Here is a 23,116-nt window from a genome sequence, read left to right on the forward strand (position 1 = left end):
TTTGTGTGGTTTCTCCTTTTTGCAGTGAATGGATTTAGCATAATTCAGTGTCTCAAAGATACTTAGCTACTGTTTAGCTGGGTGCTGCTGATTAATGTTTAGGTCGCTGAGAGAAATAATGAGCTTGGGAATGAACTTGAAGAGCTGCTGCCACACTCCCAAGGAGAGGGGGAGGATGCAAGTGCAGCACTACCACACCTTGCAGGAGCTCAGGGATAGATTGTTCACCACCACTACACCACAAACACAGCTCACTAGGAAGAACCCTTTCATTGCTGCTTTCTGGACATTGCTCTGTACTCTGGAAGTGTATGTATGATGTACAGAAACTTGCCCATATACAGCCTCATAGAGAACAGCAGACACCCATACACAAATCTGCATGTAAACATCCATTAGCAGATTAGTACAGTTTGACCAAACTACCCCCATTCTCAACTACTGTACTTCCAGGTCTGCTCTGTGTGCAGGTTTAAAAACAGTTAAGACATTTGAAAATATGTGAAATAGGAAATCAGCTTTCTCATTCTAAAAATTGTTCTTAACTCTTAAATTTATTTAAGGTTAAAAACAGTAAGAGAAGGTAATTGAAGCCAGTGGTATTGACTGTAGGTACTCTGTGTGTGCTGCTGAAAACTGTTTCAATTTGCCTCAGTTATGATTTTTTAGCTATATTATTAAGGCTACAACTTTGAATACAAAAGGACACGATCCATTCTGAAACTGCTACTACAGCTAGATATACAATTTTTCTAAAGAACTGCATGAGGTACATTTCCTAACAGCCCCACAATTTTAGAAAGAACATTTTAAAAAGCTTATCAAAATATGTTACATAAAAAATAAGATGATGTTCAACAGAGACAGTGACATCAACTGTTATCTGTTTTGCTGTTGCTTCTGCAACCTTATTTATGCACATTGAAATTTTTTCATGACAGATATGGGATATTGGACTGTGTAATCTGAAGACTGCCATATTAGTTATCTTGCAAGTCATTCATTGAATGAAAGAGATGGGAGAACATTAGGAGATATATTTGTACCTAACCTTGAGATAAAACTTAATTATCTGTCTCCTTATCACTAATCTCTGGCCCAGCTAGCAGCTTATTTATTTTTTATTTTAAATGTTTAGAATGCAATTGTGCTCACTAGTTATCTTATTAAAACTGAAAGCAGTCTGATTTTTTTTCTGTCACTCTAGAAAGAAATTATTTTAACAGAATATCCTTCAGAAGTATTTTCTGCTGGTCTGTACTTCTGTCTAATCTGTATGGGCACAGAGCATTGCATGAAAAATGCATGCACATAGCAGGCACAAAACCCAACACTACCTGTGCCTCAGCTTGGGCTGATAAGAAGTTCTGTACATTGCAGTAATAGCTGAATCTTGCATGCCCCTTTGCCTTTGCTGGCAAAATCTGCTTTCAGATGAGTCAGAAGCTAAACTCTGCCAGGTTTAACAAATGTCCACAGAGGATGAACAGATAGAATTATTTATTTCTATTAAGAATACCAGAGAGTATATTTTACAGGAAGTAATTTCATTATCTGTTGAAGTGCTAAGGTTCAGAATTTCAATACACAAAACTCAATGATGCATTAATTTGATCCACCTCATTAGCATCCAGGCACATTTAGAGAAAAATGCCAGAATTGTTACAGTTGGTTCCAGTCATCAAAGTGATAGGCCCTCAGGGGTTTAACTCTGTAATTAACAGATAATATATATTTCATGAATAATATATATAATAAAATATATACACTGTATGATGTACAGTGTATATAATGTATCTCATAATACATGATTAACATAAAAAGAAGCAATATTTAAAATCATATTGCCATGAAGTCAAATTAGATTGCAAAAATGTTTCAAATTTGATCACTCTATCTAGAAGAGAGAAAACTTATAAAGAACCACAGCTTTACATAATAGGGTACTTATTGCTACAGCTCAAAGAAAAGTAGGAGAAAAAGATCAAGGGCACCTCATTTGTCTTGCTTCTGCAAATGAATATGCAAAGAGCAGGCAGAGAAACCGCAGCAATTCTTACAAGCCTACGTTCTGTTCTACTAACAGGTAAGGTCTCCTTTCAGATATTCTATTCTATTTATTTTCACTATTTCGGCTACTTTTTAGAATGGACCAAGCTTTGTGAAACATATGTGGTGAGACAATTTTTATGATTTCTTGGTAAATTCCAAGAAAATCCCACTGATAGATTTATGTACTGATTTTTGGCATTAGATCCCACTTACTAACTCACAAAAGGTACCTCTATGTCCTACGGCAAGTGCATATATAAGGAATACAAAACCACTCACATATGAACTGGAAACACCTTCTAGCAAATACAACCCTTACCAAAGAAGAGTGAAGGACAACAGCTGAGCATAGAGCTCTTGCCAAACACATTCACATATTTGTATACTTCTCTGAGTCTATAGAGAAGGAGCACTGAAAAATGACCTCTTTTAAAAGAGTCTTGTAGACTATATAATTTGCTTCCTATCACTGGTAGCCCTGACATGTATAAAAGCCCAACTCCATCGCCATTTGAATAAACTTTATACTATTTAGCCATCTTCTGATGTCAAATGGAGACAAATTAACACCCCCTCACCCAAACCCAGATGTTTTCCCTTAAGTACCTGAGGAACAATATGTATCAAGGCTGGCATTGGCTTATAGGCACAAGAACACTGACTAGTTAAAACATTTCTCCTAAATGACTGTCTTGAAATGTAAGCATCCTTTATGGATGTTATGGAAATATTATGACAAAGAATAATTCAGACTTTAATTTTATTAAAATCAGGAAAGGTAAAATGCCCCCAAAAATTATCATTAACATTCTGAAAGAACAAACAACAACTAATTATGAGTTTAGTATTTCCTTGCCTAAAGTGATTCTTAATTTTACATATACTATGCCTGTTTTCTACATGAAGTGAAACTGATCCTTACTATTTTGAATCTAGTGCTAACCATTGTGAAATTGTATTAGACATTTCAGTGCCTGTGTCTCTAAGATACATGGTGCCCTGTGGGAGAAAAATGGCTTAGAATAATTTTACTTAGCTATTAAACAATTATACCCATGTTCTCTTACAGCTAGAAGGTGGTTTATCATTTCTATTGCTAAACTTAAAATAGCTACTATTTATTTTCACTGTCTGGGAACCTCAACATGACTGGTACAACAAAGATTCTAATTAGAGTCATCTTTCCTGTAACCTGACTGTCTATTGTTTTCCAACTCAAACAAGACTTGAATTTGAAGAACATACACTATGCTGGGTCTGTGTAACTTGTAACAATTTTCTACCTTAATAGTCACACTGCAGCATTTGAAAATTGGCAATTATTCATTTTGCCATGAGCTGGTAACTGAAGGAGTGAAATTCTCATCTCTGAAGCATGGTGTAGTAAATCATGGATTAGCAAAGTCAGGCACTCTCAGTGAAAGACTATCCTTTACACCTAACAAAGCTAAGGATCAATATGGCACTCCTTCTCATCGCAATACACATTTTATGTTAACTTTAATCAATTTCATCTCTAGAAATAAAGTGTTTTAAAAAGAAGAAAATTTGCTAGTTTTCTGACTAAAATCATGTTAGTAAGAATTTGACTCCGGAGAATCAGATGGAAAAATTCAATCTTCCTATGGACTTTTAACAAGTTGTGACACCATTACACAGTCATCTATAAATACTATAAATGCTACTTGCTAAAATTTTTTTGTGTTTAAAATAAAATAATCTACCTCTGTTTAGAAGACTACACCCTGGATTTTTCACAGAAAAGGCATAAAAGGTTGAATTCATATTTCCTGACCTCCAGTATAAAACTGAGGTCTTTAGGCTAAACTGACCATTCAGACTTGTCCATGATCTGTGGGAAAAGAGAGGCACCTCCATAAAGCAATTCATCCTGTCCTCACACAAACATTCTAGATGGATAGGAGGAATTGTTCTCTGGAAGTTCTTTTTCTGCCTCCCTCCAAAATCTGTATAGGGACAATATATAACTTTGGTTAATACATAATTTTTTGATATCTAAGCTTAAAAAAGATGAATTAATCTTCTCATGCCTTTGGCTTGAAATCCTGTTTTTTTTGTGGTAACGTTTTGCTAAGGCTTTTTTTTTGGGGTTTTTTTTTTTTTTTCTTGTGCAGACTGACTGTTTTGGCTTGGAGTTTCAGCATCTCAGAGGCATCTGGCAAGAACTCCCACTGTCTTACACCTGCGATGCCATCAGAGACACACTTGAGTCTGCTCCAGGGAGAGCTGATGGGGAGTGCAGACTTCAGTCGCTCCTGTAATAGCATTACATCTCTGATGGGAATGAGGAAGGCTGCTATCAGGTTATTAGGCTTTCAATACAAGTGTGGGCAGGAAGTAGAGCAGAAGAGATAAAGGTAAAGGGTCATTACAACACAGTTCCTGGTGATTAAATAAGGCACAGTTTCTGGTTTGGGGGAATTTTTTCCCTCCATAAGAAAGCAACGGAAACATTTCAATTCTTCCTGTTCAGACAAAGGCATCTGAACTTAGCCAATACAAGTTCTGCATATTTCCATCTTCTGAGCAGAGTTAACTATCAGCATACAATAAACACTCAGATTTTTGTACACACCTAGGTGGCTCAATTCTTTATGGATGCTATTTATAGTCTATAAAAAGTAAAACATGCAGAAATAAGAATGAGAGTTTGCTTATAATTAATATTTTCTAGGAAGACATTAAAAAAATAATATAGCTAATATTCCATACCTGAGTAGAGGTTGTTTTGGATAAGAAGGTTGGTCACTGTTTTGGCAAGGCTGAGGTTTTTTTGTGACTTGCTTATAAATATTCCTGGCAGTTACTCCGATCCATAGCATAGTAGAGAGTGTAGAATAATGCAGTACTATGCCAACCTAAAAAGAGAGTGGACAATTAAACGACTCAATAAAATGAATCAGGAAAACAAGAGTTTTACAAGAATCTTACTTCATAAGGTCACAGGCAAACAGATTTTTAAATTGAATTTATAAATGCATCTAACAGCTGCATTTAAAACCAGTTATTTAATCTACCACAGATAGTATTATCTGCAATACCAGAAGCAATGTTAGGAAATAGACTGATAAAAACATTTGTTTTCTAAGAACCTGTTTAATGAAAACATTTTACACCTGGATTAAAAGTGATGTGACTCTAAGTTTGTGTTACATTCTTTGTTAGCTTATCATGAGAATGCAATTTAAAATTTAATAAGAGGCCAGAATTTTTACTTGCTATTATGCTATTTCCTTTAACTTTTAAGGAATATCCTGTTGTAGTTCCTTCTCTGCTATACGCAGGCAAGGCTGACTTGTGGAAATGGCATCAGTGCTATTTGCACTGATAAATCCAGATTATTTTCAGACATATTTTAAGTAAATTACAAACTTGACTACAGAATTAAAAAAAAGACAACTCTTTGCATCCCCCTTTAAAAAGAATTATAAACTCTAATAATGTTATTATCACTTTGTCTCCAAGAAACGGGTGTGTTTATCATTGAAAAGAAAACAAAGTACAAACACCTCTAAAATGCTAACATCTTTGTTATGTTAGTAATTGTTATTCATTACTATGGAAGCAGTAATTGGAATTTTATCCAATCTCCAGTGCTTTATTACATCAGCTAAGTCTGCATCTGATTATATAAAATGAGGTTACCTTTGAAGCAATAACCTGACATTTTGCAGTGACAAGTAAAATATTGCTATAATTGGAAAGAACATAAAAGTTTAAGGAATACAGAAAATTGCTAAATAAAGCTAACACAAATCTATTATAATGATTTATTTGAACCAGTGTTCATTTTTGCTCCACTTAAAACAAAATAATTGATGGGTAAAGAAAAAAAATTCCATGAATTTTGTTTCTATTTAGTATTATAGCTCAAAACTTGAAGATAGCAGCAAATATCACCAACAGAAAATCCTTTGTCATTTTCTCTGGGATTTGTCTGTCACATTAGACAAGGGAGGATAAAGTCTTCATCACTGCTGCTGCTTGAGGTAAAAGAAGCAGAAATAAGAGAATGAGACAATTGTGTATTATGAGCTGGCAGACACTGTCAGATCAGGGCTGGTGCTGTCTGTGCTTGGTTCACATGTAGCTTGCAGAATTTCTGTAGGGATGCCCTCAACAGGACCATGAGCAAAGAGGGGAGGCAGGAGGATGAAAAAGGGAGAAGAAAAAGGAGGCAGAAATAATGAGAAAGAACTGAAAAAAAATCCAGATATTTAGCTCCTAACCTCTTCCTCATTTCCGCATAGCCCTGCTGCTATATATTCTGTTTTTCACACAGGTACATACAATAATAGGAACAGTTGAAATCAATTCCAGGTCAAAAGGCACCTACATGTGAAATTCTGAAAACATATAGATAGAAATAATCAGCTACTTAAATGAATGTTAGACCTAAAAATAGTACAACAAAACAATTTTATTGAACTTTCAAGCAGGCAACTGAAATGACTGAAAACATCACGGCTGTGCCGCACCTGCATCATATTGCTGTTATTCACAGTGTGATCATGTTTCAGCAACTGAGTTACTTCTGATATATGGAGAAATTGAACAAACATGGTGGAGGCAAACATATTATCAACCTCTATACTAACTCTTTAATGATCTGCATCTGTCTCTCAAATAAAACCCCAAACAAAACAAAAAACCCAAACCCCCTAGCATTTGCATTTCTTGTTTGAAGGAAACAAGGATTTATCCTGAAGATACAGGACCTCCTTATGACTAACAGATTTGACATGACACAGCAGAAGTGTCATGAGGGATTTGGAAGGGTGCACTGAGCTGTTACATTAAATTCTAGAACTATTGCTATTATTCCTCCACTAATAATTAGTAAAGAAATGCTTGTCACACTTCCCATTGAAAGTTCAGTGTTTCAAATTGTTGGGTTTTGCTCTCTGCCTCTTCCCTCCCCTTGTTGCCCCACTGACATCAGTTATGTCACAGAGATGCACCATCCTCATTGTTGTGCTTGGGGACTGTGACTGCAAGTTCTTTTGTCCCTTCCAGTGGGATCACCTCTTTCTAACTCTCTCAGGCTAGGAAGACACCTGGGCCCTACGGTAGAAATACATGAGATAGCAGCTCATGACATGGGAGGGTAGGATGAGGCTCAGTAAATTCTTTCTTTACTCTCTTAGCAACTGTAAACTTGAAGTTATACCTGAAAGGTCCATGGTTCAAACTTAGCTGGGTATATCTTGTTAGTGGACTTCTACCTCTGTAAAACTTCAGAGACCAAAAACTATATACAAATTAAATACCAAAGTGATAATTTAAACCTGTTTTCACTATTAGCAGAAATTTTGTATTTCACATAAAATTGTATGGAAAGGGTTGAGATTTCTACACAAAAGAAAGGATTATGATTGGAAATATTGAAGTGATGACCCCTACTCTTAAGAAGGTTTTCCACTGACAAGCCAAATGGTACTGAAAAAACTGCCCGAATATATGCATTGAAAAGAGCACTGTACCTAAAGCTCTTTAATAACCACAGTTATATAGTAAAAATTTTCTTGTTTTCTTGGATTAAGTTTTAACATGTCCTGTGTTCTCAGAACTCTTATCTTTGGGAATAAGCACTAGCCTTTTGAATAGAAGATTATACTTTTCTTCAGTAGGAAGATGCTGTCTGTTTGTGTTTCTTCAATAAATTTCAGTACCCTAGAGATAAGTTCCATATGATGCAGTTACCATGGTAATGACCAGAATACACATTTATGCAAAGCATTTTGTTACAGAAAGGTTTCTTGATCAGCTTTAAGTTCCCCACAATTTTCTTTATTTCCCCTAAATTTTAGATTTAATTTCTTTTTTTTTTTCTAATTGTAATCATATTTCAGATAAGATTGTACTTCTTAATTCAGTTTTTTTTAAAGAAGGACACAGATATGCATGAACATTCTGATTAAACTTTTAATCCTGCAATGAAAATTATTCTTTTCTGTGAGATGAAGGGGCTCAGGAATTTCTCTGCAGTCTGTAACACCAATGGATGTGAATATTTCATGATCTTTAAACATTTAGCATTAGCAAAACCCCATGCTCCCTTCACAGGTAGAAAATGTAGAGCAAGAAGTTCAGCTTTCTGAGTTGAACTTGTAGGCTGCTGGCTAGTATGGAACGAGCTTTCCCTTTCTTGTTGAAGATCTACTGCCTTACAGAAACAAATTCACAAGCAGCTTCACATATGACATTCATCAGGGAGAAGAAGATCTGCGCCTTGCCAAAGTTTACATGGAAGCTTTTGTTTTATAAACCATATAGAGGTTCTTGGAGACGTGATTGGAGTGATCATGCAATAAAAAAAAAATATTCTCTCTCTCTCCATAACTTTTCTGCCTCCTGAATCTTGTGCCCAGAAGTCCATTCTTCATGCTTCAACATGTTTAACTGAGGATTTAATCCCCTAGCATTCATAAACTCATGGCTATCATCCCTTCCTCTAAAGCAGAAGCCACGAAACAGAAGTCTTTGAGAGTACAGAATTGATACCTCCCACAGATGGGGAGTGATCCAGCAACTGTTGTGTCTCCTTCTCTCTCATTCTTTACATGAAAGGAGTGAGCTTCCTTCTGCTTTCTGAAGCAAAATAACTCGAAGCCCCAGCTGGGAGATGGAAGGGCTCTCACTGGCTGGCTCAAGTACCTTTCTGGTAGTGTACTGCCTCTGATTTATCCCTGCTGCTCCCAAGACAACCCCTGACTTGCATGAAAGATTTTGCCAGTAAACTCAAGAGTCTGGATTCTACAACCACCAACATTCAGTGACACCCAGGATGAGCTTCAAGGGTAATCTAAAGAGTTTGGAGATTCATTCACTCAGGAAATGTGCGAAGATGCAATCAACTCTTCTAGACCAACATTCTAACATCAGGTTTTTGGTAAATCATAAAGACTTTAGAGCACATATGCAAGTGAAAGGTCTATACAAAATCCTCTCTGAAACAGATATGCAGGTTTAAAAGGGAATTGTAGATTTTTAGATTCCACATAAAAATAAATGTCTGACCATTTCTGAAAAGACCTTTTTTGTGCAACTGTTTCACCTTGAAGGGGATTTGAAGGTTCTTCCAGCTATCACAGAAAATGGGGCCATTTCCATAGCATTAATTCCTGATGTTTAAAACTAACCTGTAATTACACATTTATAGACAGAAGGTGATCCAAATGAAGCTAATTTAGAACCACCCTTTTAGGTTAAATTTGAAGGATAAAGTTAACTTAGTCTATTATTTCACATTGATAAGTATGCTGCAGTGAATTTTTTGGTGGAAGTTTTAGGGATAATTACAATAGGAAAGGGGGCGGTTGACTGGCTTTTATACAACATTTCAGTGATCAGGACAAAAAATACTTGCATTTGGAATCTTTCTCTATGCACTCAGGAAATAAAAAGTGAAAATTGCATTGCTGCAGGTTGAAGTTGTGCTTTGAATTTTAGCAGAATGAAGAATACCTCTGGAATGGCAACTGATGGTGTTACACCTGTCGTATAACTAATATTTTAGTGCTGCTTGAAGCAGTAACATTTTTCACAAATATATTTTAAGCCCCAGTATCAGAGCTTTGGCACATTGGATATTAAATCACAGACTAATTGTCTCAGGGTTATCACAGGACACAGGCACTGGGACTCAGAATTTAGAAAATCTTGCTGTCAGAAAGCAAGAAGGGATCTGTGGCTGGGAACGATGTTCTCAAAGTGAACAGTTTTTCAGCCTCTGTTAGCAGCTATTGGAGCCTTGTCTTAGATTGCTTGGACTATTTCATCCATTAGCTCTGTCTAATTACATCAGACAATTTCTACCAGGAAATAGAGAACTGTCTTTGTCACTTGTATCTTTCCTATATTGTAACTCCTGATTATATTATCTGTTATGTAGCATGATATCAGGTAAATAAATAACTTTATGAAACTGGTTAGCAGACATAGAGAGATAGTTAAATTCAGTTTCCCTAAGTGTGCACATTTCTCAGCAGCTCAGGATCTGGCCCTATCCCACAGCAAGAGACAGATGCCACTGATAATGCACTTTATTAAGATACTCCTGTAGTTTATGTACTTCTTATAAAAGGCTATTAATAACACATTTATCTCAATCAATTTTTCATTATAGCTGTTAATACCACGTTGCTACCACGCAAGCTGCAAAGTAAATAATCAGACGACTGAAAGAACAGATGGTCATTTGTGGCCATGTAATTACATGGCCATGGCTGCCCTACAAACGAATCTGCTACTATCACTTGCAAACTGCAGACAAAGAAAATGGTAAGTGATATTTCAATTTGCTAGAACTTACAAATTAATTATGACACAATACACTAGATATTGTGAGATATTTCTCTCAATCTAGTGGACAGCTGTGTTATTTACATGAGTATCATGTAATACACTTAGGTAGACTTCCCGTGCAGAACATCACAGTGCTTACAGACCCACGTGTGCTGTTTACTGATGGTCATGCACAAGGATACACAAAAGGCTTCCAAAGCACCTCACTGAACACTTAAGAGTGATAACTCTTACTCTTATTAAGTAAGAGTTAATATACTCTTATTAACTCACACTAGTTATGCAAGCTTTGCAGTGACTCTGCTGTTGGCTCCTGACTCTTCCTATTTACATCCATCCAAGGCAATCAGAAGAACTGGATTTAGTGACAGGCAAAAATCTGGGAGAACATTGGCTAAACAAAGTGCTTTACTACAGAAAAATACCAACAACATTCATGAGCCCACGTGCACTTCTACAAAATCTGAGAGGAAGAAAGGTTCAAGGCAAACAAATTGCAACAAGCCCTCATCAGATGTTACAGAAGATGAACGAAATTACTCTCTTTACACATTGGACAGACTCAGCCTTTATATTCAGAGCAGCTGAATCCATCCCTGTCTGTGCATCTCACCACACTATTGCCCCAAAAATTCTGAGGCAAGAGATGTGAAATAGTCCAGCAGTACAAAAAAGGGTCCATAAATCACAAGTATGCTGGTCTGCTGTGTCTCCTTAGGGATCATCCAGTGAAGCCAGGGCTACCCCCAGGCAAACAGTGCATGTGTCATAAAAGTGAAGCAGCAACTTTAGTCCCACACATCCAATCCAAAATATAGGAAGGACAGAAGTATTCTGGATTTGTAGTTTTCAACTATCCTGTACAGCAGAGAACTATCAAAATTTTCAATGCTTTTCTTAAAAAATACCCAAAACAACAAGAATGAAGCAATATGACCCTCAGAGAAGTTAATGCATTGATCACCCTCTTACAGAAACTCATGTGACAACCAAACACCAACATTCCCAGTACTGGCCTTTAAAAGACATGCTTATAGTAGTTTATTTTGAAAAACTTAAGATCCCAGAGCAACATAAGAAAGGAAGGAGAACTGCCAATACTATGTTAAGAACTCATTTGCAAGTTTCAATTCCATTAGTAAGAATTACTGAGACAGATACTTACAGCTTGACATATAATTGGATATTTAATGCGATTGATTCCACCAGCAAAAACAGCAAATGTGAGAGCAGTATGGAAACAAAAGTTGAGAAGCATGTGCCATCCTTTTCTGCTTATTCGGATTGTGCTGTTGAAAAAAAAAAAGTCACATTTTAAAATCAAAACCCCCAACATATTTATTACAAAATTTACTATTCAGGAAAACCACTTAATTTTATAGAATAAAATTATCAAGTTCTTGAATACGTGTGTAACAATCTACCCATAGGAGAGAGTGTAACCTATATAGCAATGAAATAAATGATAAAAAGGTAAAATAAATAATAAAAATCATAAAATTCTACCAATTTAAAGTTTCCTCCACCAAATCAAGCATTTAAAGTAGAGTACTGCAAGCAAAAGGCTTATTGCATAGCTTCACTTATGCAGAACTTTAACAAGACATCTCTAAAGGACTAAATGGAAGTTGAAGATCAGAAGACATTGCATTAACTTCACGTAATTAATATTTAGCAGCTTCTACAGCACAATACATTCCTACTCATTTAAATTGCTAATGGTCTTTAACCAGAAGTATGTAGTTAAAATATAAATTTTTTATATCAAAGCAAACACAAGTTTTCTAAACCCAAAATTTAGAAGACAAAGAAAGTTCCTTTAATCCAGTAATAGTTACCAGTCTTCCAACCAGATTTGGTCTTAAAAGTCAGCATGTGTAGCTGACCAAAGGGCTGCTCGACTGGAATTTGCCAGAAAGAAACTTAATAGTGTTCATGGTTTTATATGTTGAGTTTGTTGAGTTAGAAATCTTAGGAAAAATGTACAGAATATGTAAACATATATGTCAGGAAAGCTTGGAAAAAGCTTTAGAGAGGTTGACATAAACTTTGTTTTGATTTCTCTGGTGTTAATCACATTGCTGCTGTTACTATCCAACAGTAATTCAAATAATTTTAATTTATCGTTATAGTAAAGGTTATAAAAATTCAAGTGTTGTGCTGGCCATTTAATATGTGGTTAAAATGGAATTCTTACCTGTGATGGACAATGTAGGTGATAATGGAAGCAAACAGGCACAACAACATAACTGCAGTACATGCATAAACCACAGGGTGCAGAAACTCCCCTGGGTACTGCGGGAAAGACAGCACTGTCTTAAAATCCTGTGGAAAGAGCAAAATGATTTAACATTGCTAGGCATGTGTGAAACTGAGATTTCATTCCAATATGTCCTGTCATTTCTAGCTGTTCCCTTTCAAGGGCAGGAAAAAAAAAAAAGATGAACTTTTAATGTAGATACAGTTCATGAATTTGCAATAACAGACTGCTCCTGCCTCATCTGCATACAGTTTGCTAGACAGAAATTAACCTTTTTGTACAAGCAGACATAACCTAATTAAAAAAAAAAGGTCTGAAAAAATACATAGAATATTACATTTTCCCAGCATTAGCAGTATCTGGTCCTTCTGATAACATGAACTTTATGAGCATATTTTACTAAGATATTAAGCACAAAATTTCAAATCATCATAAAGGTCTCTAAATGGCATATATGGCTGCAGAAGAACCATTCAAAGTAAAAAAAAAAAAAAGAGAATACACCGAAATTATTGAGTGACTCAAATATAATTACCAGTTGATAAAACTCCTGTGACCCAGTGACCTTCACACTTAGCTGGAAGTACTCTACTCCCTATAGTAATTCAAAAGTTACTTAGACAGCTCTATTAACAGCAGAGTAAAGGTCCTTGTGTTCCTTTTGAACATGTTAGTGCCTAGTGACACAATTCTTCATGAAAAACAATGAAAAATTATCAATATCTTTGTAAAATTAACCTTATCAAATTCCCATTCAAAATTACACATTTAGAAGAGCTAAATCTGAAGGTGTGATGGATGGAAAGCAAAAGGAGCCCATTAAATGAAACAGAATGTCTTCAGACCATCTGAATTAAATTCAGACTGTCTGAATTAAAGCAAACATTACATTCCCTGCAATGCACTAAGCACCATTTGCTTGTGGCACTACATTTCTGCACACAGGAACTAAAATTTATACACAAAAACCTATCACCTGAGTGCAAACACATTGTCCTCTGCATGCCACCTCCCATGTGCAGTGGCACTAACTCTGCACATAAAAATGAATATACATCCCAGCAGAAAAAGCTAAAATCTGAAATAGTACCACATGTGACTATCCAGTAAACTCTAACACTTAAAATATTGGCAAACATTTAAAATACTTTTTTCTTATTTGTCAGTTTTAGGTTCTCTTAGAAGAAGATTCAATACATTATTTTCCAGAGGTGAAATCTCCCCTTAGGAAACAGGGACTGCAATGCTAATACCTCTGTTTAATTGCATTTGCATGCAGAGAGCTGATTTCTAGCACCATTATTTATGAATATCAATTTGTCCACGTACAAGCAGATAATGTTCATGAGTATATGCAATTACTAAATGGTGAGAATTTAGTTTACCTTCTAAAATGATCCTCTCAAGTAACTGACGTCCTGGTCGTTGTTATTTTCCTTCATTATTAGCTTTAAAGTTTCTAAGATTGATTGTACCAGTTTCTCCAGATTCATATGAATGTCAGTTATAAACAGAGCTGCTCACAACATATATCAAAACCATCAAAATGAAAAAATAACTTACAGACAAAATGCCAACTATATGTTATCACATCCTATTTCTCTTCAGGTACTTCCTCAGCTTGCAAGTTAAACCTCAGTTAAACCTGCAGTTACTCCTGTACTCCACACAAGTTTTCTCTCTGCCCTGCCAGTTCACCAACACCCAGGGTGAGATGTGGAGTCACTTCTCATGGAGGAACTCAGGTTATGCTGTCTCATCTAGAGGTGTCAGTTTTTGATACTCTTCCCTCAATCACAAATGGAAAAGAAGAGGAAAAGAACTCTGTCTTTTGATGTGCTAGTTTTTTTAACATGACAGACCTAGGCTCTTAAGGCCTTCCAACTCTTGTTTTCTTCCAGTGTGCATGAATAAACACTCAGGATATCATGACTTCATAACTTTCAAATAATTCTTTAAAAATCTGTTGGTTCAGAACTGTCTCTGAATGTCCACTTAAACACCCTTTTTCACCCTGATCATCTTTTTCTCCCATGTTTTTATTTTCATCATCTCCCCATTAATTCTTTTATAGCGTAAGTCTTTCAAGGTAGATGAATGAGTATTTAACAGGAATGTTCAATACAATTTTAGCTCATATTATGAGTAGTAATTTAAACAAAAGTACTCTGCTGAAAATGATAAAACATCTTCTAGCTCTTACTGATGTAATTATATTTTCATATACTATAGTACACTTTGGCATAAATTTAGGTACACAATTTCTCTGCATTCAGAAATGTATTACTGTAACTATACAGTAGTAACAGCACAGTTATTTAAATAAATAAGTTGCATATCACTGTGAAAAGTTGTGAAAAAGGAAGCACAGTGAAGTTACACATTTGAAATGTGTAGCCACACATTTGAAACAAATGAAAGCAATTTTACTTGAGTACCATCACTGTGTACTAAAGAACTAGTTTTTAATAGTGTAAATGCAAGGTTCAACATCTCCCTGTGTTTGATCACCAGTATAAAAGCAAATGCCATGTGCCCTACAGGAATACAACCATTTTGCCTGCAGAAGAATGAAGAACAATCAGCATCTTAAAGCTAATTCCATTTTTAAGTATGAGTTTTATCTCTTATCTAATCTTCTACAGTAAATAAATGTCAAAATTTTGAGTATGAAAATCATTAATGCCAAAGTAGAATATCCTTTTTACAACTATTGCATATTGAAAACTGATTTCATTATAGATATATAACAGATGTATCTTGTCTGCTCTCTGATGATAATTAAACCTTATTGATCTATCAACTTCTCTTGAGTAATCTGGAGAAGACAACGTGCAGAAAAGAAGCATTTTTAAAAAATGCTGTATGCAAAGCAGCAAAATTGTGTGTTACATTTTAAAAAGTTAGATTTGATTTTATTTCCTAGAGGATATTCAAATCATTATGATACTGAATTATCCCACAAAAATTAATATTTTGATCATTACAAACTGGTGTCAACAACTACGAGGCATGTTAGATGTTGTCTAGAGAGAAACTGTCATTTGTTCATCCTTTCAAGATGGTGCAAAACAAACCAAGACAGTGGTGAGCACTTGGGGCACATGAGTTGAATCCCATCTTGGGCCATATTACCAAGACTGCACACAGCAGAGGAGGGAAATGATTATTCCCTTCTATTCACCACTTGTGAGCCAAATCTCAGCTATTGTGCCCAGTTTTGGGCACTTCAGTACAAGAATGACATTGCTGAATTGAAAGGAGCCCAGTAGAAGCCACCAAGACAATAAAATGTTCCAAGGCCTGGATGCCAGGCCTTTAATTCCATCTGTCTTCCAAGAGTTGGCATATTTTACTGAACTTTACAATCTGAATCCATTTACCTGCTGGCTGAAGTTGCACCATGATGAATGCAAGATCCATTAAGCCAACAGAAAAGAAAAACAAACAGAAAGAAGAGCTTGAGCCAGAGATCTGATTTGTGAGAAAATCACTGCCTTTTGGAGGAGACAAGCCTAGAATTTTGAGCCCAGTACCAAGCCATTTTATGCTTTTTACAGAGCAAACAATATATATTATTAAATGCAATTTAATAAAACCTACATGGAAGGAAAAAGAAATAAAAAGCAGATCTTGCTCTTAAGAGTACTCTAATTCCAAGGCTTTGTGCAAAAGAATGTCAGTCAGGAATATTCTTAAAAAAGCAGCCTTTTCTGAGGGCTTGACTCAATCCTGTCCATATGGGCTAAGCATTCTCTGATGAGCATGAGCATTACATGAGCAGTGAGCAGTACATGCCAGCTGAGGACTGAAGTGAGGAGCATGTGCTTCCTTGCAGGCTCTTCACACTGAGAAACATCTATACATTGCAGAGTGATCTAATTCCAGGGAATTCTACAGTTCCCACTACAACAAATGTTAATTTTACATATAGCACGTAAACTTTATGATCACTTTCGTAATCTTTGGTGCATAAGCTCTGCTAAGATCTATCCTGTAGGTGTTTAACTTCGTGTTTAAACATGAAAAAATACTTGAAATGTTCATTCTTGAGCCCCTTGTTATAGGCAGTCTGATTTTTCAAATTACAGAACAATGTTTCTACAGCCTGTTATGAGAAAACCCTGTGTTCTCTATGGGGAAAAGTCAAATACTGTAATTATGTCAACCTTCTAAATGACATCTCTGTAATACTTCCCCGACTCATGAATTAATTTCTCAAAAGGCTCAGACAGGCTGCTTAATTTGCAGAAGACCTGAAAGATGGAAGTTTAGAATTCTGTATTCAGAACTGAACTTCATGAACAGGCTTAAGAAATTCTGTAATTGTCTCCACTAACAATGAAAATGTTGAAAAAGTAGCTTTTTTTGTACCAGATTGGAAAGACTTCAAAGACTGGGGGGATGCTTGCAAAACAACAAGAGAAAAATGTCCTAAATCTTACTGTGATCCATTGCCTAGTATCCTGCCTCTTCTCAGTTTCTCATTCACACCATTTTCCAAGATTTGCTTCCAGGACAGTTTCAAATATGCTCTGGTTTTGTCAGTTCAGTCTCCTCAGCCCTAATTATTCCATATAAGCATCTGCTGAATGTATGCTACTTCTACAAATAATTACTCCTTATGCACATAAAGCAAACCCAAAAACCCAACAAAACCCACACCTGTGTTGGTTGGGATAATATGACAAATTGTGACAAAACAGGAAAGGAGCTGCTTATGATTTTATGTTGATTTAACCTACTTTTAGGATTACAATTAGAAGTGCTAAGAATATTTATTAATCCATTTTATGTTAATTGGGAAGTATCATACTTAGATTTAATAATTTCATTTGTGTTTATTTGGCAGATTTGAGGAAATTACTATTGACAAAGCAGTCTAAGGGGGAAAGGAAACGCTGTATACAATTACAGTAATATCCATCACTATTGAATTTCTATTGTGTTCTAAGAAAAATGAAAGGAAGAACAGAGGACAATGTATGCCAAAATGTATTTAGCAAATTTTGAAATTCATTGTTGCTATTGGATATTTTTGTCATCTCCTGAAGAGTTATTACTCAGAGGTCTCTGGAATGGTCATAACATACACACACATCGTCCTGAAAAATTAGAATACTGATATACAACTTTGCTCACACAACAGCACAAATACTCAGCATTTAAGAAGAAAATACCTATCATTACCTAAGACAAAGCTTCAAAGTATATAAATTCATGATTTTACGCTAAAATAGAAAATCATATTGCAGAGGTCAGGACCCTAGAGGGCTTTGGACACCTCCAAAAGAAACTAGAGCGTAATGAACTCTGTTCCTCCTATAGATCACAGAAGAAAAGACAAAAAATAGAGGACTAGTCTAAGCACACAGTACATGAAATAAAAGGCAGGAATATAATGTGGGAGTTAGTTCACATTATTTTAGTCTCACCTCTAGGACATAGTACTCAAAACCTGATCAGAAAAAGATAATGCTCTTTATATCTGACTCTATTATTTTACTTCCATTTGCCAGCCCAACCCAGAGCAAAGTGAAAGTGTGAGGCCACGTGAGGGAAGGAGCATGTACCTCCTCCCCAACCCAACCTCCAAACTAAACTTTCTCTCTCACTGACATCACTTGAACAACTGTCACAGAGAGAAATCAAAGGGCTCTACATGACTCCTCTCACTTGAAGTATGCTCATGCTTATTAATTATCAATCGTAGCTGATAAATCCTTGATTGCCACCTTTCTAAAAAAAGAACTCTAGAAAACCTTTATTTTAACCCTTTTATGTTACATAGGCATAAACAACTTCTATGAAAGCACCTTAAGAAACTTTGTCTTAGTATTTAAAAAGGTGACAAAGCAGAATGTGTGCTGTGCTAACCATAAAATGGACAGCTGGATTGACTGGGGCTTCTGTTTCAGCTTAATCTACAGCAGGATGCACATGATTCTGATGGTAATGTAAAGCTTTAGTGCTGCTTTTTAGTTTACAGATACTACTTCAGTTTTCTGCAATTACCCCAAACCATAATAATCAATTATGAAATTTTGTTGTTTAACAGATTAGAGAATTACAGAGTAATGACGTGTATCATGATATTGCTGCTAATTTCATTAGCTACACACCATATGCCAGGTATCTTGAATTTGCTGATGGTTTGTCAGTATTTTAAAATACATTAGGCATATAGATATAAATTAGTAAGATACACATAAGCACTTTATACTGTTCATTTTATAAATTAATAACAATGCAGAACAATTAAGTATTTTTAAAATTCTGGTACGAGAATTGAACTGCCCAGAAAAGCATAGTGTCAATCAAATAAAATAATCCTTGACTTTATGCCATAAAACAGTGATTAAGAAATAATACTTGAATGAAAATGTTTGGACATAATGAAGCTACAAAAATTTTCTATTATCTGTTTAGAAAGACAATGACTGAAAAGTGGTTTTGTGTGTGTGCATATTTATACATGTATATTTTAAAATTACTTGTCATTCTTTTCCTTAAAAGTTACTGTGAAACACGAGCTAAGAAACATATCCCATTATTTGCTACCATAGAAATTGCAAAGCGTGATTCTAAGATTCTACTTTCTTGTCTTGCACAGATAAAACTGGAAGATGCACACATGAAATAAAGCACAGTCAAATGCTCATAAACAAACAAACACAAGGCCTAAAGCAGAACTACATTCCAGATACAAAGCTGCAGTAAAAAGTGCCTCAGTTGCCTTTACAGTTGTAGAAAAACCCATCTCCTACATCTTGTAAGAGATAAATGGGCTTTACAACCCAAAAATTAACTGCAGCCCTTGTATCAGTATTCAACTTTTCAAACAAAAAGAAACTATGGAATTGGTTGATTGCAAACAGTTAGTTAACATTGAGTAACTGCTCAAAGTTTAAGAGCAACATGCTGAACTCAAGCAGTTGAAGAAGGAGGAAGCCATTTTGGGTGTGGCGCCTGCAAAGTCAACAGGTGCTTGCTTTAATCATTTTAGAAAAACACCCTCAAAGCAAAATTATGATTGATATTTTGAGAAACAAGAGGCTGGGGGAAAAGAGAACTCACAGGAGCTGTAGAAAATGAGGTATATTTGATGTCATCAAATCTGTGGAACAGCTCTTAAATTCTGAACAATTCTATAATGGGTAAAAATATGTTCAACTAAGTCTCAGGGAAATCAGTTCTTACAAAGTGGACGATAATATCTGCATTTAACTCATGGGCACCAGAGCTTTGTGCTATGATTGGCTGCCATCTGGGCTCCATCTGACAGCAGCAGATTGGTATTCTCTGCACACGTCCTCGCAATTCCTGTCGCCTGTGTTTGCTGTCCCTTACACATACACACAATACATTATTTACTCAACTATAAACATTTCTGTAATGTACACAAGCAGCATCTACAGTGCAATCATGCACCAGCATTCAAGAGCAATCTAGTATTAATAGTACACACATCTACTCTTTTTACAAGTGGACACTGCATTTTTTAAGGTGCAAAGATTTTCTAAAGCTTAGAAACCTTTCGATTTCTTGTTCTCTTTCATCTAGACCCTGAATAATAACAGTTCATTATTGTCTGCATAATATTTTTGCTTTTATGAAGGTAACTTTCTGTTAAGCAGGTTAGTTAAATAACTGCAATGGGAACTGTAAGTGTGACTGAGAACAGAGCAAAGCAGCTGATGTGTTAGCACTGCACAGGAATATTTTCCTTCACAAACAGCAATTTCGTAAGTAGGCTATCGGCATTGGTGCACAAAGCAAAACTCACACAGAATCAACAAGGACAGCTCTGTCCATACTTAAAAGAGCAGAAGATGTTATTCCTCTCCATTTATTAAATGATTCAACATTGCGGTATGCCTGCAACTAATTAGTATGATCAACACAGTGCAGGGCAGGAACAAAAGCAGACCAGCCTCTGAGATCTGCTGATGTAAAAGCACACAGGAGTATACATTTTTAAACCCTGTCATATAATTTATAACCATTATGTACTAATCATTCCTTGATGGAACTTTCATTTATAAGACTGAAGTTAATGTCATTTCTGATTAGGCCTGTCTCAGGATATTAAAACTGACCACCAGCTTTATTCACTTACTAGCAGTTAAGTAACTTACTTTCTTTTAGACTGTTTTATACTAAACATTATAAAAACCCAAAAGGTCAGCTACATTTCATCAGAATGAAACAGATGCATGTATATAAAACATAAATGTATGGCAAAAGAGAGAGAGACAGAGAGAAATATAGGTATATTTGCTAAGTCATATACTTACCATTAGCACTGCAAAGTTACTGAAGTGTGTACTCTGAATGGTGGTAATATTGCCCGCAGAACTAATTATGTGGCACCCTTCTCCCCACCAGCCTCCATGTCCATCCAGAAGGTCAAAATCCCAGAAGGCTGCAATGGGGTCTATACCCCGTGCAAAGTGCCTCAATCCTATAGTAAGAGGGCTGGTGAGGTTTCCAAAACTGCACCCATCTGCAAAAGGAAGAAACTGAATCAGAGAGACGGAGTGGAAAATCCTTTAGTGCTGAATGCTCTGTAAAGAGACCAGATACACTAAACTATGGGGAAAAAAAGCCAGTGGACATAAAATCTTAATGGCCAAAATCAAAGGTAGTGCTCACATCGGAGAAGTTTGAAATGGTATAAATGAATCTGAGCATTTCAATCACATATTGTGTCAAAATGATCTAATCATTCCTCACAAAAGAGACCTTTTTTATTGTTTGAGATTCTTCATTTATGACCAGTATTACAATATTGCCCATGTAACTGCAGAAACAGCTCAGTTTCACGGCATGATTATTAGCTGAAACAATTCTGCACTTTGAAAGTAACATTTTAAAATGTTAATAGAAATGAGAGCACTATTCAGCGTCGGACAAAATTAGTAAAATTGCATGGGTGAGTAATTAATCAAAATACTGATTCACTAGCAGATGCAATGTATGTCATTTAGATAAAAGTCTTTAACAACACCTGATTTACATCCATCGCATCAGAAAGTATACTGCTGAGTATTGATACATGCAACAGGGCACTACTCCCACTCCAAAAGCCTTATTTTTACCCGTGCCTAAGACATTAACATTGCAACTGTAAAGAGTAAAACAAGGATCCTTCCGATAGCTTTAAGAAGCAAGCATCTGTAACAACACAGCCAACAAACAGTAGCCCAGAATTTGCATTCTAATTGTAGCGCAAGGGCAATTCTTTATTTGCAGGACAATCAGAATAAAATCGTGCAGACAGGAACAATTGCAAACATTGTACTAAAGACAGAGACTGTTTCCAGGCTCCCAGCACACTGCACACTTTACCCCTCTATTCTCTGCACAATCAAGTATACGGTAGATTTAGATGAAAGAAAATAATGCATAACAGCTTCTCACCTATTTTAGCAAAAACAGCTGGTGTGGCAACCGTCCTACGTTTCCCATCATCTGCGAGGTTTGATGAGTTTCCTGTGCTAGGAAAGAGTTTTCCATTCCGAAAGACAATAAACTGCAGCTTGCAAGTGGAGTTATCAACAGATTGCCAGGCTGAAGACTGGGAGAAGACAGACTGTGGCAAATGAACTGAAGCTACTGCTACAGCATTCTGTACAATGAGAAAAAAAAAGAAACATTTAAAATGCAAATCACAACAGGGTTGCTTTCATGATGTTTTAAACTCCTGTACAAGAAATGTATGCTGCCTTCCTTTTCCAACAGTCTGGAAGCAACCAAAGAAGCACGGGCTGTAACCATGGGAATAGGAATGGTACAGTGCATATTAAAAGGGAAAACGTTTTGATTGAATGTGAGAGTCTATATGGTCAAGCTCCCTGCTGCAGAGGTGAGAATGGTTCTTACCGTGCCTGCTAGAGGGTCCATCAACACTGCAGATCTGATTTAAAGAGACAACCTCTACCAGGTTTTCTCCTTCACTTAAAATAGAATCAGACAACTTACATTAAAACATTTCTCTGAAAGGGTACTTAAAGGGTATAAAAATAATTTTATTATTAAAACAAATTACATCTGCAGAGAACTGCAAGTGCAGTAAACAACACAGTTTAGGAATATGCTTTTCTTGCTTCATATAAGGAAAATCAGTTAACTATGTTTTAGCCATTCAGGATTAAAAAATACTACAAACACTAATGTAAAAGAAGAAAACAAGACAACACTGGGAGAAAATGAATGAAGACTGTCAGATCACTATAATGGCTTTGAGTCGTGTGTTACATACCCTTTTGCAAGCAGATAAATCCCTTACAGCAGAGCTATAAAATACACCAAACATTGTATTTTGAGGACTTCACTCATCAAGCATTTTTTTTCTGCCAAAGTAGCAAACTAATCATTAAAGACTGAGATATTTACAAGGAATAACAAATGATGAGCAATGGAAAAATAAACAGGGAGTCTGTCCTGAGCCTTGATGTGAAAAGTGTATGTATT

General features: G+C 35.9%; 1 protein-coding gene and 1 long non-coding RNA gene across 5 annotated transcripts in view; one reads left to right on the plus strand and one right to left on the minus strand.

Annotated features, from left to right (window-relative positions):
- Window positions 1-23,116, minus strand: part of LOC135306654 (adhesion G protein-coupled receptor A3-like) — a 254,345-nt gene that overhangs the window by 27,987 nt on the left and 203,242 nt on the right. For all 3 annotated transcript variants that reach the window (XM_064430966.1, XM_064430967.1, XM_064430968.1), the window contains exons 13-17: window positions 22,064-22,271; window positions 20,938-21,146; window positions 12,578-12,705; window positions 11,546-11,669; window positions 4,786-4,931 (exon numbers count right to left, since the gene is read on the minus strand). In XM_064430966.1, coding sequence (XP_064287036.1) covers window positions 4,786-4,931; window positions 11,546-11,669; window positions 12,578-12,705; window positions 20,938-21,146; window positions 22,064-22,271 — 815 coding nt within the window. The remainder of the gene's footprint in view (window positions 1-4,785; window positions 4,932-11,545; window positions 11,670-12,577; window positions 12,706-20,937; window positions 21,147-22,063; window positions 22,272-23,116) is intronic.
- Window positions 6,851-14,568, plus strand: LOC135306656 (uncharacterized). 2 transcript variants are annotated; one of them, XR_010367464.1, is made up of 3 exons: window positions 6,851-7,180; window positions 10,202-10,356; window positions 14,249-14,568. It is a non-coding gene; the product is annotated as an uncharacterized LOC135306656 (long non-coding RNA). The 2 variants fall into 2 exon arrangements; XR_010367465.1 differs by lacking the exon at window positions 14,249-14,568 and adding an exon at window positions 10,798-11,299.

This window comes from Passer domesticus, chromosome 8, assembly GCF_036417665.1.
Source record: "Passer domesticus isolate bPasDom1 chromosome 8, bPasDom1.hap1, whole genome shotgun sequence".
In the NCBI taxonomy this organism is placed as follows: domain Eukaryota; kingdom Metazoa; phylum Chordata; class Aves; order Passeriformes; family Passeridae; genus Passer; species Passer domesticus.